Raw genomic sequence first — 16,673 nt, 5'->3', positions numbered from 1 at the left:
TCTTACAATTCCTGGTCTGTATATATTTTCGTGTATAATGTATTTACATTGCAAAATTTATGAATTTAATAAATTTCAATTTAACAATGTTTATTCAAAAAGATTCAGAGACAATCACTTTATGCTTCCACAACATCGTTCTGTTTTGTTGGAAGGTAGCACACATTATGCAGCCATAAGTTTCTTTAACAAATTGCCAATAGATATACGAATGAATTTACATCAGCCAAACTTTCGGAGGTGTGTACATCAATACATTTGTGAGCTAGAGCCATATTCTAAAAATAACTTTTAAGTATGGTTTATCGTATTTATTAATTTATATACTTTTAAGATGTATGTCTGTAACTTTGACTTGTCTCATACATGTACATACTTTGTATAATGTCGCATGTGATCAATAAATTTGACTTGACTTGAGTCTACATGATAGAGGCTGCAGTACCATAGGGAGGATGACTGTCGCCCTTTCTGTATACTATATATATATATATATATATACCGCTGACACACTAAGCACCCCGCGAACCACGCTTATTCTATATGCCGATGACACAGCAATAGTAATGAGAAGTCTGGATAAAAACCCAACGAAAAGATGCTTATTAGATACTCTAAATCAGTTGGAAGATGGGTGCATTCATTGGATAATCGCAGTAAGCCCAGAGGAATCACAGTTAGTCCAAAAAGATTTGGAAGTCCAGATTGCTAAGGGAGAATATTCAACACACACAAAGGATGATCCAACTAAGCAAAATATTTAGGGGTAATAATGGAAAAAAGAATGATATCCACACCACATCTCAATAGCGTTATCACTAAGAGCAATACATTAAAAAGCACGCTAAGATCTCTTATTAGAAGAAATAACAAGTTAAGCCTAAAAACGAAGTTAAGAATGGCAACAGCATCATCAAAGCCTTACTAAGAAGAGCCAGTGACCAGGTGAAAAACCAAGGTTACTAGCTCGTTGGTCACGCACATATTTGGAGAACAGGCAGTTCTAGAGGACTCACAAAAGACTGGATAAACCAGGAAGACAGGCGCATAATAAAAACCCTACGAAAGAGGCATCACTGTAAAAGGACCTCTCGGATGGCCCATTTCCCATGACATCCAAAGTTAAAAATAAATCTCTTCAGCGTTATGTCTTCCATTGGGGAGGGATTTAGAGGTATCTAGTGGGGTCAGGGAGGTACTGGCTCTACAAGGCGTGACTTGTTTGATCTTTGGACATAATATTACCCTACTCTAGGAATCTCATGTCCCCTGGAGCTGGGATTTCCTTTGGTATGCGTTTGAACATCATGTTGATTTCTATCATTTACACACATCAAGTTAATTCAAAATATTTAAAGACACAATCCACCAAGAACATAAAAAAATGTACTAAAACTTAACGTTTAAGAAGGCACTTTACAAAATGTTTACAACGACCATTGGGCTCTATAGCATTTGGTCTATAAAACGCATCGTAGTATTGACTTATCTGGAAAAAAATATTTTTTCCATCACTCAACTATATTGTACTAAACTATCATACCCGAGCCAACTCAAACGGTTCGCTCTTAACATTTGCTTCACTCGTATGACAACTCTTCATATGAATCTTCATATTACTCAAAGAAATGAAACCTTTTTTGCAGTTAAGACAGAAATGGGACCTCTCACCAGTATGGGTCTTTACGTGGTATCGAAAAGGTGCAGCATGAGCAAACTTTTTGTCACAATATTTGCAAACATATGGTTTCTCCCCCGTATGGACTCTTATATGACCATCCAATCTAGCTTTTACAGAAAAGCTTTTGTGGCAAATCTTACATTCGTATGGTTTGAAACCTGTATGCGACCTTCTGTGGTACTTCAGCTTGTTCCTCGTGGACAATGTTTTTCCGCATATGTCACAAACTACTGAATAATCATAACCAAGTTCTTTGTGGCTAGCCGAGTAATGCCGTACCAACCCTGAGTGGCTTTTGTATTCTTTGGCACAAATCACACAGCTCTGCGTTGATTCCTCTTTGATAGTTTTGCTGTGTTTTTTCTTTATATGCGTCACCAGGCTTTTGGATAGAGGGAAACCAAGGCCACATTCCTCACAGGTAAAAGGCTTCTCCCCTGTGTGCAAATTGCCGTGTTCTAAAGCATCCTTGGCGTACTTAAAGACCTTGGTACATCCTTTACACTTAAACTTAAGAACACCATCGTGCTCTCGCATGTGTTCGGTAAAAGGGTACTTAAAGTTATAAGAATAATCGCAAAGGTGACAAGTGTAGTTGCCATCTTTGCTATGATCTTTGGAATGTAAGGCGAACTCTAAATTATTCTTAAATATTGTTTGGCATATTGTACACGTCAGCGGTTCATCTTTAACTTTGGTTTTATACCTTGGTCGTTTCGTATAGATTCTAGTAGTACCGTTCTTTTTGTTAGTCTTGTTAGGCTTGGATGTCTTGTCTTTATTCTTTTCTACTTTTACCTTCGTCGAAGATTTCTTTTTCTTTTTTCTAAAAAAAAGTTTTATTAGAAATATGAATTTAAGTATGTGTTTACTTACTTTTTATTATCTATCTGTTACAAAATTCAAAGGAAACTTTGAAGACATAGGAAAAAATCAATATCAAAGAATTACGAACATATCGCATGCTAAACAACATGACAGCACCGAAAAATAAATGAAATAAATAATAATTCTGAAATATCAGAAAAGAAAACTGTATCATCAGAAATGGAAACTGTCGACCGTTTTGAGATCATTTTGGCTAAATTATTAAATTTAGTGGATCACGCTGATGATTCTCTAGTTTCAAACATTTCTCAAAATCAGTTTTCTAATGTAAAACTTCCAGACATTACCATTAAACCTTTTTCTGACGCTCAAGAATGTCATTCATTCTTTGATTTATTTACAGCACTTATGTTAAATATTGCCAAATTACAATCTTCTAGGTAAAAATTGTATTATTTGAAGACACTTCTGAGAGATCAACCGTTACAATTGACTGAATCTTTTATTGTGACTAAACAAAATTTAGAAATTGCAATATCAACACTTAAAAGTAATTACGAGGACAAAAATTAACTGCTTAATTCTTTGGATTGTACTTTATTCCATCAAAAAACCATGACTAAGTGTAATTCTCATTTTTCAAATTACATTTATTGAAGTAAATATTTCTTATCGTTCGGTATGATACTTTTATAAGGACCGGAAATCCTATTTAGGGTCATTATTGAAATTTTTGAAATATCATTTACATAGTTGTCGATACAAAAATATACTAGAAAATTGACAAAACAATAGAGACTGATAATTCAAACATTTATTTTTTTAGGTTATAAGAACTATGGTTATTGGCCATATGAACTTTCAAATTTCCTCCAGCAGTATACTTTTTCCCACAAATGACACATGCAAATGGTTTGTAGCCAATATGTAATCTTATATGGTTGTTGTATGATGAATTATGTGCAAACTTCTTCCCACAGTATTCACAGGTATAGGGTTTTTCCCCTGTATGCACTAACTGATGTTGCTTAAGTCCTGCTGGACGCGCGAACTTTTTCGGGCACAGATCGCAGGCAAAAGGCATCTCCTCCGAATGAGAGGCCTTATGTTTCTTCAAAGTATACTTAGTTATAAACTCTTTCCCGCATATATCACATAATGCTGGTTTAAGCCTGCACAGATCTTTGTGGAACTTGAAGTTATGGTTAGCCAAACCAGCATGGCCAGCGTAATGAATGTTGCATATTTTACAATCATATTTTTCGTATTTTTGCCCATTTAGCATTTCGTAGTGAGCAATGTTTTTGTGATTCTTCGCTGAATGCGATGATGGGAATTTTCTATGACAAATATCGCACTCGAAAGGCTTTTCATCCTTGTGTGAATACTGGTGTTCGTATGCAGGCCTTATCGTAGTAAACTGTCTTTCGCAAATTGGACACTTGTACTTTTTGATACCTTCATGGTCCCTGATATGGATATCAAATGCTTGTTTGGTCTGGTGTACAAAATCTTCACAAACGTGGCATTCATAGAATCCTTTTTCATTGTGTTTTATAGAATGGAGGCCCTTTTCAACGTTATTTTTAAAAGTAATGAAGCATTTGTCACAATTTAGTGGTACATCAGAGTCGGCAGGCTGGATGAGATATTTTTCATACTCTTCTGGAGTCATTTTAGCGAGGATGTCTCTCATGCCTCTTTTGCGCTTTGGTTTTTTTGGTTTCTCTTCTGTTTGTATAATCACATCTATGTCATCTTCTGTTATCATTGCCGTATCTACAAATTCATACTTCGCACTAAAACAAAATAAATCTTAGATCAACAAAAAAAAATAGAGCACTTGCTGAGTGCCGACAGAAGTGAATACTTTTTATAGATTCGATTATATTCAGTTCAATTCAATTCGATTCCATTCGATTAGATTTAATTTTATTTAATATACCGGGTGATTCATTAATAATGGCCAACTCTCTTAAGTTGTACTTTCTAGACCTTAAAATATTAAAATTTAACCCAAATCACTTATATAAAATGTGGCTCGTTACTAAGTTACAGGGTGTTTTATTTAAAAATGTAATATATAACTATTTTTACTCAGTAATTTAAAACTATTCGACATTTTCTTGTCATACTTGGCAGAAAGTTTAGGTGCAAACTATACACCCTACTAACTTATGATAAATAAATGTTCCTGGCTGCTACCAGAAGAGTACGACATGGGACAGTGAATGGTTGGCCGTGCCCAAATTCTACGCCACTGACGAAATTGCTACTTTAGCAAAATATTTCGATTCTTCAATACATCCTATGTAAATAATACACTCTTTATTCGTAACGATAAAGTCATTAGTTTTCGAGATATTTAAAGTTTAACTCTCTAGAACAAAAGTTGCTTAGAATTAGTCAGGCTGTCGATTTCCGGACTTAATTTGAACGTAATTTTGTTCACCCCCGAGAAGGGGTGAATGTGGGCACAAGCACACATCGGCACAATATCACTTTTTTTCTTTGACATGTTAGCTATTCTATGTGTATGCTAAATTTGATGTTTATCCAAGCGGTTCTTTAAAATTTGGAGCAAAGCCGTGAGTAAATGGATTAATATTTTTTTAACTATTTTTACAACTGTGATTAAACCTACTGACAAAATATAAATATAACTGGTAGGAAAAAGGAGAGGAAGAGCTCATTACATACACATTACTCTATAGCTTTTCCAATAGTTTTATTAAATTTTGCAATACAACATACAGACAGAAAATTTTAGTTTTCTTAAATTCAAAAACTTGATTTTCATTCTAAATTATACCTAATTTTAAAATCAAAAATTTAAAAACTTAATCTTAATTCTAACTTAATTTTAATTCATTTAAAAAAAATTAAAAATCGTTTTTTGTTTAACACGTTCCTTTATGCGTTGTCTTCAATGTTAAATAATGTCATAAACTATAGTTATCTTAAAATCTAGATACTGCGCCTGTGTCGTTATTACCTTTTCCGGTTTTGGCCCTCCCAGCATTAGCAAGCCCGTCACAAACCATTTTGCGTGACGCTGTGGTCGAGAGTGGATGCGTGGTAAGTACCATTATATCAGCGAAACTCGATATCAGCGAAACCGAGACGATGTAAACTGGACGTTAACGGAATACTTGGGAATAAAACTGTCAATCTATGGAAAAGTGGAAAAAGAAGTACAAAAACAAGGAAACATGGCGAACAGAGCAGCAGGATGTCTCAACAACACAATCTGGAGAAACAAATACCATACAACAGAAACGAAAACCAGAATATATAAATCAACAATAAGACCTATAATGACGTACACAGCGGAAACAAGAGCAGCTATGGCGAAAACACAAAATGAATGTCTTACGAAAAATAACAATAACAATAACACCCAAAGGCAGAGTAAGAAGTGAGGAAATACGAGCGAGATGTGTTAAAGAGTAAATAAACATGTGGACCAAAAGAAGAAAAATAGAATGGAATCAACACATAGAAAGAATGACAGAAAATAACAAGTACGAATAGCAAGAGACAAATCGCCAAATGGAAGAAGATCATTGGGACGACCGAGGAAAAGATGGTCAGACAAAGTCAATTGAGTGAGTATCAACCTTTTTTCATAATCAATAGTATATGGTATCTTGCATACAGATTCGCAAAGTAACGTCAATGGATAAAGCATCTCAGAGGAATGGAAAACAGCTTTCATAACCTCGATACATAAAAAAGGTAACAAATTGGACTGCAATAACTACCGAGGGCTATCAGTAACGAGTACGGTGAGTAGGATATATGGAAGAATAATCAGAGATATGGTCGAAGAAGAATACAAAAACCAAGAAGAATAAAAGCAAAGCGGGTTTCGAGCTGGTAGATCTTGCATATACAATGTTTTCCGCTTGAAACAAATTATAGAGAAGAAACTAGCACGGAATAGATCAACATACCTTACATTCATAGATTTAGAAAAATCATATGATAACATCCCTATCTCGAAACTATGGCAGGTAGTCTAGGAAACTTCAATCAATCATACACACATAAAGGCTGTTCGGAATATCGGAGAAGAAAAAAAATTGTGAGTATCAACCTTTTTCATAATCAATAGTATATGGTCTCTTGCATACATATTCACAAAGTAGGTCAATGGAGAAAGCATCCCAGAGGAATGGAAAACAGCTTTCATAACCTTGATACATAAAAAAGATAACAAATTGGACTGCAATAACTACCGAGGGCTATCAGTAACTAGTACGGTGAGTAGGATATATGGAAGAATAATCAGAGATATGGTCGAAGAAGAATACAAAAACCAAGAAGAATAAGAGCAGAGCGGGTTTCGAGCTGGTAGATCTTGCATATACAATGTTTTCCGCTTGAAACCAATTACAGAGAAGAAACTAGCACGGAATAGATCAACACACCTTACATTCATAGATTTAGAAAAAGCATATAATATAACTATCTCGAAACTATGGCAGGTACTCCGGGAAACTTCAATCGATCATACATTCATAAAGGCTGTTCGGAATATATGCAACAACATGGAAGCCCAGATAAAATTAGGCAACAGAATATCGGAATCATTCAGAGTCAATAAAGGCGTACGACAGGGGTGTTGCATATCACCGACACTGTTTAAAATCGATATTTGTGAAGCTCTCCACCAGTGGAAATCAAAATGCAAAGGAATGGGCATACAGGAGGACGATGACACTTGCTTGTATACCCTCTAATTTGCCGATGGTCAAGTAATATGTGCAAATGACAAAGAGGATCTCGAGTACATGACACGAAAATTGAATGAGGAATTTGAAAAATTGGGTCTTATAATGAACATGGAAAAGACATTTTACCTCTGCGTAGGAGAGGAAACTACTGAACAATAAAACGAGGTGAAGACTGTAGATACCTGGGAATAAATTTTAACAAAGGAGGAACGGATGACGCAGAGGTAAACAGTAGAATAAATAAAGTTAGACATTTAATGAAATCTCTGAATGGAATATTATGGAGTACTGAAATAGGAAAACAAAAAAATTGAGAATATATGACACAATGATAAAAAGAACACGGATCTGAAACGTGGTGTCTTAAAGAATATCAAATAAGGAAAATAGAAGCCACAGAAATGGAAGCATTAGACGAGCAGCTAGAAAAACTAAACTTAATAGCGTTCTAAACAACACAATAAAAGAAGAAATGTGTCTAAAAGAAACTGTGACCGACTGCTTAGAGAGAAAACAGCCTACATGGTATGGGCATGTTCAAAGAATGTCAGAAGAAAGATTACCAAAGAAAATAGCAAAATAGATACCATCGGAACACAGGAAACGAGGAAGACCAAAGAAATCGTGGATGGAAGGAGTTAGAAGATCTATGAACGAACGAGGATTGGGAGAAGAAGATTGTAATGATAGGACGCGGTGGCAATTTTGCAGCGGACAACGTCGCATGACGTTCTAACCCGAATCTATACAGAGAGAATATTATGTATGGAAACCATCATCTCGGAAAGGGCTTGCACGATTCTTATAGATTTTGCTGGGTAAGGGTTTTCTAGTGCGGCCGATATTATAGTGCTAATTACATTGTTGTCAAATTTTCCGTTTTTCTGGAAAACTAATGAACTTTCTTCTTTCAAAAGGAACACCCTGTATATTTTTTGCGTTTTGAAGTCCTTAAGAAATACTGATTATTTTTCATGCTATATTCCCTATACCTAAATACCATAATTTCGGAGTTATTGCTACATTTATTTTTAAAAAAATTTTAACAAATTATAAAAATCAATTTTTTCGGCCCGGGTAAACATTATTTTAGCTTGTTTTGATCATTGGGAACAAGAAATTTTTTTTGTAATTTTTCTTAAAAATTAATCTTTTCTAAGTTATAAACAATTTAAAACTGAAAAATCGAATAATGACTATTTTCAAGGTAAAAAAAAACAAATAAAAGATTTTATTTTTGAAACTGCGAAGTACCCAAATTCAAGTTCAATCCTTATTTTATTAGTTACCGATAAGTAATTTGAGCTTGTTTCATTTTAAAACATTGTTCTTTAGTTTGTTGTTAATACAGCCCGATCGCCCGTCCTCTCATATGAACTTCACTGACAATTAAAAAGCAATGTTTTAGAATAAAACGAGCCAAAAATCTATCTTATGGCAAGCTATTAGAAGAAGAGTTGAGCTTGAATGTAAGTCCATCGTAATTTCAAAAATTATATTTTTACTTGTGTTTTTGAACCTTGAAAATCGTTATTATTCGATTTTTTTCAGTTTTAAATCGTTTGTAACTCGAAAACGATTAACTTTAGAGATAAATTACAAAATACCTTTTTTGTTCCCTATGACCCAAAGAACGTAAAATAATGTCTACCCGGTCCAAATTTTTTTTTAAATAAATGTAGCAATAACTTCGAAATTATGGCATCTAGGTATAGGGAATATAACATGAAAAATACTAAGTAATTCTTAAGAATTTAAGTGCTCCATTTGAAATAAGAAAGTTCATTAGATTTACAGAAAAATGGAAGATCTGACAATGTAATTATCACTATAATATCGGCCGCATTAGAAAACGCCTACCCACCAAAATCTATAAAAATCGTGCAAGCCGTTTCCGAGATAATTTAGGGTTTCCATACATAAAACTCACTCTGTATAGATAGCATGTATATGGTATTAGGCATTCACATTGACAACGTTTTCATTAAATTGATGATATTTTCTGCAAATGCGGATGTGACAATTGTACGCAGAGAAATTAGGAAACTTTTTCCCACAGTGACTGCATTTAAATCTCTCCTCTCCTGCATGCACAGATTGATGCTCTTGTAGATCTTGTTCAGTCTTGAACTTTTCTGAGCATACTTGACAAAGAAATGCACCATCTTTTAAGTGTGTATCACTCTTTTTGTGCTTCTTCAAGGTCCTTTTCGATGGAAAATCTTTTCCACAAATGTCACACAGAACAGGCAGTTGCATACGATGCCAGTTGTGATGCAAGGAATTGTGTTCGTATAAATCAAAATAATTTGCATAGTTCTTTTTACATATCTTACAGTCTAGCCTTTCATCTCTTTGTAGCCAATCATAGTGAGTTTTCTTGTGTCTTTTCTCCGCATAGGAAGTATGGAATGTTTCTTGGCAGATATCACATTCAAACGGTTTCTGTTTTTTATGACTAAACTGATGCTCGTACGCTTGTCTAAAAGTAGTGAACTGATCTTTACATATAGGACATTTGAACTTTTTATTTTCATGTTCTCTAATGTGGTCATAAAATACTTCTTTATTTTGGTGTGCAAAATTTCCGCAAACGTTGCATTCATAAAATCTTTGGTCATCGTGTATTATAGACTGAAGTTCCTTTTGAACATTATTTGTAAATGATGATAAGAATCTGTCTATTTCTTCATCTTTTTTTATTATCATATCTACAAAATCAAGCTTCATTCTACAAAAATATAGTTATTAGACTTAGTAAATGAACAACAGTTTAAATAATCATAACTAATGAATGCCCCATAAAGCGCTTACAAATACACAGTGGCGGCCGGTCAGGGTCGGCAGTGTCGGCAGTGGCGACCCACACATTTATAGATATAGATTTTTTTAATATTTGTATCTGTGAAATAAAAAAAAATCTATCAGATAATACAGACTAAATTTTATTCATGGTTTTTAAAAGGATTTGATCAATCCGAGCGTTAAGTGATCCCTGCGCATAACAGACTTCTCAAAAAATGAATGATCCGAGCCATTCATCTTTTCGGCTAGCCGTCCCAAACTCCGTAGCTTGACGATTTACACGTAAAACTCAACGAAATAACAAGTCGATGAGCAAGCGAACATTACATTCTCTCCGTGGGCAATAGCAGATCGGCATGGCAGGTTAAGCGGCAGGTACGGCACATTTCGGTCTGCAGGTTGGTGTTTCATTTGGAAGCATGCATCGGCAGAAATTGTCAAAAATAATCACGCCGTTTTACGTCGTTTAATTGATATTGTAATTTTTTTAAGTTGTCAGGAATTATCATTTAGTGGACATGATGGATCGAAGCATTTGTTAAAAATCAAAGTAATTATAGAGAATTAATAAAATTGTTTTAGAAATACATACCTATTTACTTTCTGATTCGAAGTGTATTCGTAATACAGAATGAACTAATACATATAATCAAATAGTTACATTTTGAATAACGTTGTTGAATCTGAGATTTAGAAAACCATTTGCTTTTCACTGGAAGTAGATGAAACTTCTGATTATCATGTCATTCACAATTATCAATTATTGTTGTTCGATACGCGTTACGTGGTAATATTTATGAGAGGTTTTTAGGTTTTAGAGATGTGAGTAAAAGCAATAAGGCAGAATATATTTTTGGTGTTTTAAAGAACAGATTCAAATTTTTTGATATCAAAAATAAATTGGTAGGGCAAACTGGGGCAATCTTATGACGGCGTTGCTGTGATGAGTGGTGAATTGAATGGTCTCCAGGCAAAAGTTAAAACTATTGCATCACAAGCTTTATTTACTCACTATTATGCGCATATAATGAAATTAGTTTTACATGATACGTGTAAAAAAATAAAGAATATCGTCTTTTCTTGCCAGTTTAGGTCACCTAAACGGATTACTGCTTTAGAACAAATTTGTTTCGAAAAAAAAAGCGAACAGTTTGTCAGGCGCGATGAAATTTTAAATCTCGGTTAGTTTTATCTAAGCAGATTATCTCTGGTAGTTTTACTATCTGTAGCAGATTTTCGTGAACAGCTTTTGGAAGTTTTTGATTTTATTATCGAAGGCGATGATTTTGAAAGTGGCGATACCTCGACCCGTGAAGCAATCGGTTTGAGAACTTTATTATATAATAATTACTCTTTTAATATTCTTTTAAATATTTTTAAGACAGAGTTTGCCCAAGATATTCCTTGTTGTTCAAAATTACTCAACTGACATTATTTACTCCAAAAATAGAATACGAAAGCTGGTGCAAAATCTCAGAGATTTTCGTAATAATAGTAGTTTCCAATATATACGCAGTGACGTTTTGGATCCACTTGATATTTCCGAACCATCCCAAAAAAGACAACGACATGATACATATCTCGCAAAACGAGTAAGTATATCTTGAAATTTTGGATACCTACTAATATATGCAAATAGATACTCGTTTTTTCGAAGTTTAAAGATTTGCAAATTTTTGACCTCTTTGACGATTCAAAATTTAAAAGTTACCTTCGCCAAAGAATTTTCAAGATATTTATTATTACAAGTTAGGTACTTAAAAATTATGCCGATCCAAGTATTTTCAGAAAGTGGGATAAGTTACAAAATATGTATGTATAATTCTATGCAGTAAGTACTGTAATTCATTACAACAAACTGTTCATCAATTTTCTTATTACCACCAATTTCTGCCTCAAATAAACGGGATTTACCTTGTCTCAAAAGAATCAATACGTATTGTCGAAACACCATGAAACAAGAGAGAATGTCAAGTACATCAAATAAAAAAAGCAAAAAACAACAAAATCTCCTATGATGATTTAAGCCTTTTAGTTTGATGGTATACCTATATGAGGAGACAAAAAAACTTTGCCGACCCTGTCTCCAAGGCCACGAGCCGCCACTGTAAATACATCGAAATTTCTATTAAATAGGTAAAACCACCTTTTGAATGTCTGCTACCCAGGAATTCCTGGGTACAAGTTTTCGGTGAGTAAAAACTTGTTTTTAAGGTAAAAATTTTACTACCAGAGGAGTAACAACACGGATAATTTTTGCCACTGAACCTCTAAAAATGATACGAACAAGCTAAATTTTGCTGAGAATCTAAATTTTGTTACCCCAAAAATATGCCAAAAAGTTTGCCGCTTCTAACCACGGGCTTCCCCCTAAAAGCCTCCGTCGGAGGAAAAATAGACCAACGATCAAGAGATAAGAGCGCACATCGGAAAAGCTAGATCCGCCTTTAACCGGATAAGGGCCTTCTTCAAGAGTTACAACCTCTCCCTTGGCATAAAGTTATGAATGCTGAGATGCTACGTCTTCTCTGTCCTTTTTTATGGCGTTGAATCGGACAGATTGAACGAAAATTGGAAGCAATTGAGATGGGGCTATATCGTAGAATACTTAAAATCCCGTGAGCTGACCGGATTACAAATGAGGAGGTCCTCAGAAGAATGAAGAATAGCCGAGAGTTACTGACCACTATCAAATCTCGAAAGTTGCAATACTCCGGACACATTATGCGAAATGAATTGAGATAATTATGCCCTCCTCCTACAAGCCATACTGCAAGGAAAAAGAATTGAAAATCAAGGTCCAGGAAGAAGAAAATCCTAGTTAAAAACCTCAGAACTTGGTTCAACAAAACATCTGTGCAGCCTTTTCACGCTTCTGCACATAAGATAAAGATTGCCATAATGATCGCCAACATTCGTCACGGCTAGGCACATCAAGAAGAAGGAGGGAAAAAACGGAAACCATAGTCTTACCAAGAAGCTTTACGTCGTAGAAAAAATATATCAAAGAAGAAATGTAACTGAGATTTTATAGCAAAATGTTTATTAGCATATTTTATGTAAAATGTTGTAGGGTTGTAGTGCTACCAGAAGAAGAAGAAGAAGAAGAAGAAGAAGAAGAAGAAGAAGAAGAAGAAGAAGAAGAAAATGGTTTTCAAGGTCTTTCGGACCTCGGTAATAATGTAATCTTCCATTCTGCGTTCAAAATTTTTCAAAAATACTAATTAGTTTTCTCAGCATTCGAAAAAATGAATCCATTTAAAAAGCATTGCAAACAAATTAAACACCTACCCACTTATACGCCAGTCACTGGGGCCTACTTATCTCTTTATTCAAAATCTACCCTATGCCGATGCGTGCTTTTATCTTGGGGGTGGTTCCCATCCCGTATTGGGGGTGGAAAATTTTTTTGTTAAAATAACCACGGAAGTCGCTAGAGAACCTAATTCTAAGCAAAAACTGTTGTATAATATTTTTTTAAAACTCAATATGTACTTTTTAAGTTATTCGCAGTTGAAATTGGCCATTTTCATTGAAAAATGACAGCTTTGCGGACGGTTTTTTGCGAATACCCTAAAAACTATGCATCTAACGAAAAAACTATATAAAATATTTTTGTAGCTTATAAAATAGCAAAGAGATTCGTTCCGTCATAAATCTTCTACTTATAATACAAAAAGAGATATGGTAGGTGAGAAGAGTATGTTTTTTTGGTGCATGCTCAAATCGGTGTATTTAAAAAAATAACTTGAAATAACAGAGAAACGGTCGATTTTACGTGTATAATGATACTATTACCTTTTGTAGTGCTTGAATATACCTTTAAAACGAGAAATATTAAATGTCGATCGCATTCAAACTAAGCGAGATATGCTGCAAAGAAGTTGATGGTTAATGTATTTTAAGAAAAAATGAGAAGTATATCTAACCCCTCATCCGTCAGAATTTAAATGCATCGTTTTCCTTCTACAATAATTTTTATTATAGTGTTGTTTCTATGTACAAAAAGTTGGACGGTCAATACCTCATAATTTAATAATCTAGTGTCAAAAATGCTTAAAAATTAAAGACAAAAAATTATACGATATAATATCCGTTGACCTACCCAAAACGGACGCATATGGCCGGTACTAAAAATTCGCAATTAATGAAATCGATTCATTTCTGGAATATCAAATTACACAATCTTTACTGGTTTATTGGTCACAAATCATCACTTTCGATGAAAAATAAAGTACTTTGTCTACAAAGTAATTTTGAAGCCAACATGGAGTTACGGGATCCAACTTTGGGGTACTGCATCAAACTCCAATATCGAAATCTTGGAGAGGTTCCAGTCGAAGGTTCTTCGAATAATCACAAATGCCCCATGATATGTTGCAAATAATATTATTAGACGCGATCTAGAAATTGCAACAGTAAAAGAAGAAATTACTAACTTCGCACAGAAATATGAAGACAGACTGACACAACATCCAAATGTACTAGCCAGAAACCTGATGAGACAACTAGTCAGACGAAGACTTAGACGAAATACATCTAGTGATTTACCATCGCGATTTTAGTTATATGTGCCGTAATTCCCAGAGACAAACAATTTTATATCTATGTAAAATATTTGTAAAGAAAATGATCAATGAATCATTTTCTCCAAGTCACCTACACTAGTGGTCACAACATTTACTCATTGTAACTTGTTTTACAGATTGTAAATAAATTGGGAGGTTAAATAAAAAAAAGTTTTCGTTTTTCTAAATAGTTTTTTTTTATTTTTTTTTTCAAATTCACAAAACGAAAAATTTTTAAATCGATATTTCTAGAAAACGGTATATAGTCCAGAGAAATAAGATTTTTCTCGTGACACATCCCCCTCCAGGCCGAAACCAAATTTTTTGAGTAGTATGGACATCTATATTAATAACCTATATGTTTCCTGCAGCTGATTTTGATGATATACATAGTTATAAACAAATAAAGATAAAAAAACGCTAAATTTTCACTTTTTTCGTCTATTATTAAAAAGTGAAGCATTTTAAACAAATTTGAGAGTAAGAAACTGATAAATCATATAAAAAACTTCAATATGGCGTTCGCTGCATATGTCTATCCTTATTTGTTGCTTAGAAAATTGCAAAATAAGTCATAAATTTTGAGATTTTATAAATGTTCATAACTTATGTAAAAATTAAGTTAGAACTTTCTTATTACACGGAATGCTGAGACTTCTGGTGTTTAAATTATATTCTAAATTTCAAAGCAATTGGTCAAATAGTTTAAAAGTTATTTAATTTGTTTATCCCAAATTAATTGTTTTTGCAACACTATAAGTCAGAAAAAGATGAGGTTACAGTAATACTTCGGACAGTTTATGAAAGAAGAAGATTTATGCTATTAACTTAATTAAAAAAAAAATGACAAAAAATAATTATAAATAGTGTAAAATTATTTTGCAAAAACATGTGGATTTTTTGCTTATAAACAATTAGAATAACTTTTTAACCGTTACCCATAGAAAAATTATTTTTCCATATTTAGAAAGACAAAATTTTTATACACATTTAGAAAGAAAAACAATTGTCCTACGACAATTAGGGACAAAGGTAGCCCCCTTCTTTTTTTAATTCATGCAGCTTTGTTTATAACAATTAAGAAATAAAATTAGCCGCATTTGAAAGAACATACTACAAAGTTTTAACGTACCAAGTATAAAAAAAATTTCCTTTCAAGGAAATCGTCCACAAAGCTTAAAAATGTGGCCCTTAAAATCGGCCGGCGTTGAAACTTGGGATATCGATGAGAGGGGGGAAGGAGCTGTTAACTGTATCTCTGGTTCTCGATTATGTATTTCGTTGTTTATTTTTTTAATTTATATGTACTTTTTACGTATATTACGAATATGCTTATTTAAATAAACTAATTGTTATATACACCATCAAATTTGTTTAAACAATTTTTTTTTCAATTTTTTTAATAATATTTATAATAAATAATATATATTTGTTTAATGAGTCATTGAAATGTGATCAACTCAATTTGGATCCCACGTGTTGGGAAACCTGTATACCTTACCTTAGGGCATTATCCTGTTTGCCATGTGACCATCACAGGCCTTTTTATCGAAGTATGCACTTTTAAGGCATCTATATTATATGTAAAGGGTTTTTACCCAGATATTTTTCTTTTGTGGCTCAGCTAGCATCCAGTTTATCGAACACTGATGATGATTTTTTATAAAAATCGAAAACGTTTTGTTGTGATGTAGCCCTTTTAAGGGATTTTTAATAAAAAAATTTTATACCTTTTACAAAGGATTTCTTTCCAATTTTGTGATTGATGGTATACAGCCAACTACAGGAAAACCTTTTCTTTTCCTTGTGGATTTTAAAAATTAAGATATTTCATACATTTTGGTATGATAGCAAGACTATTAAAATAAAATTGAAGGAGGTTTATCTAGGAATACTTGTATTTTTATGAAAAACGTAACAATTATCAGTTACCCATTTATTATAAGTTTTTGTAGTCAAGTGCATATGATCCACTCCTATAATTGCCAACAAAGTCATCCTAAAAATATCACTTTATTAACAAAAAACATATCCGTAACGTACGCAAAGAGT

The 16,673-nt window shown here is 33.5% G+C and overlaps 1 protein-coding gene across 1 annotated transcript; it reads right to left on the bottom strand.

The window, feature by feature from the left end:
• Window positions 1–1,537: 1,537 nt before the first annotated feature.
• LOC114325008 (oocyte zinc finger protein XlCOF6-like) lies at window positions 1,538–9,957 on the bottom strand. Its single transcript, XM_028272934.2, has 3 exons — window positions 9,278–9,957; window positions 3,529–4,308; window positions 1,538–2,507 (listed from the first exon to the last, which is right to left on the bottom strand). The coding sequence occupies exons 1-3, from the start codon at window positions 9,955–9,957 to the stop codon at window positions 1,538–1,540; spliced, it is 2,430 nt and encodes an 809-aa protein (XP_028128735.2).
• Window positions 9,958–16,673: the final 6,716 nt, after the last annotated feature.

This window comes from Diabrotica virgifera, chromosome 9, assembly GCF_917563875.1.
Source record: "Diabrotica virgifera virgifera chromosome 9, PGI_DIABVI_V3a".
NCBI classification, from domain to species: domain Eukaryota; kingdom Metazoa; phylum Arthropoda; class Insecta; order Coleoptera; family Chrysomelidae; genus Diabrotica; species Diabrotica virgifera.
Note: the sequence above shows the minus strand (reverse complement) of the source record. Positions and strands in the feature narration are given on the sequence as shown.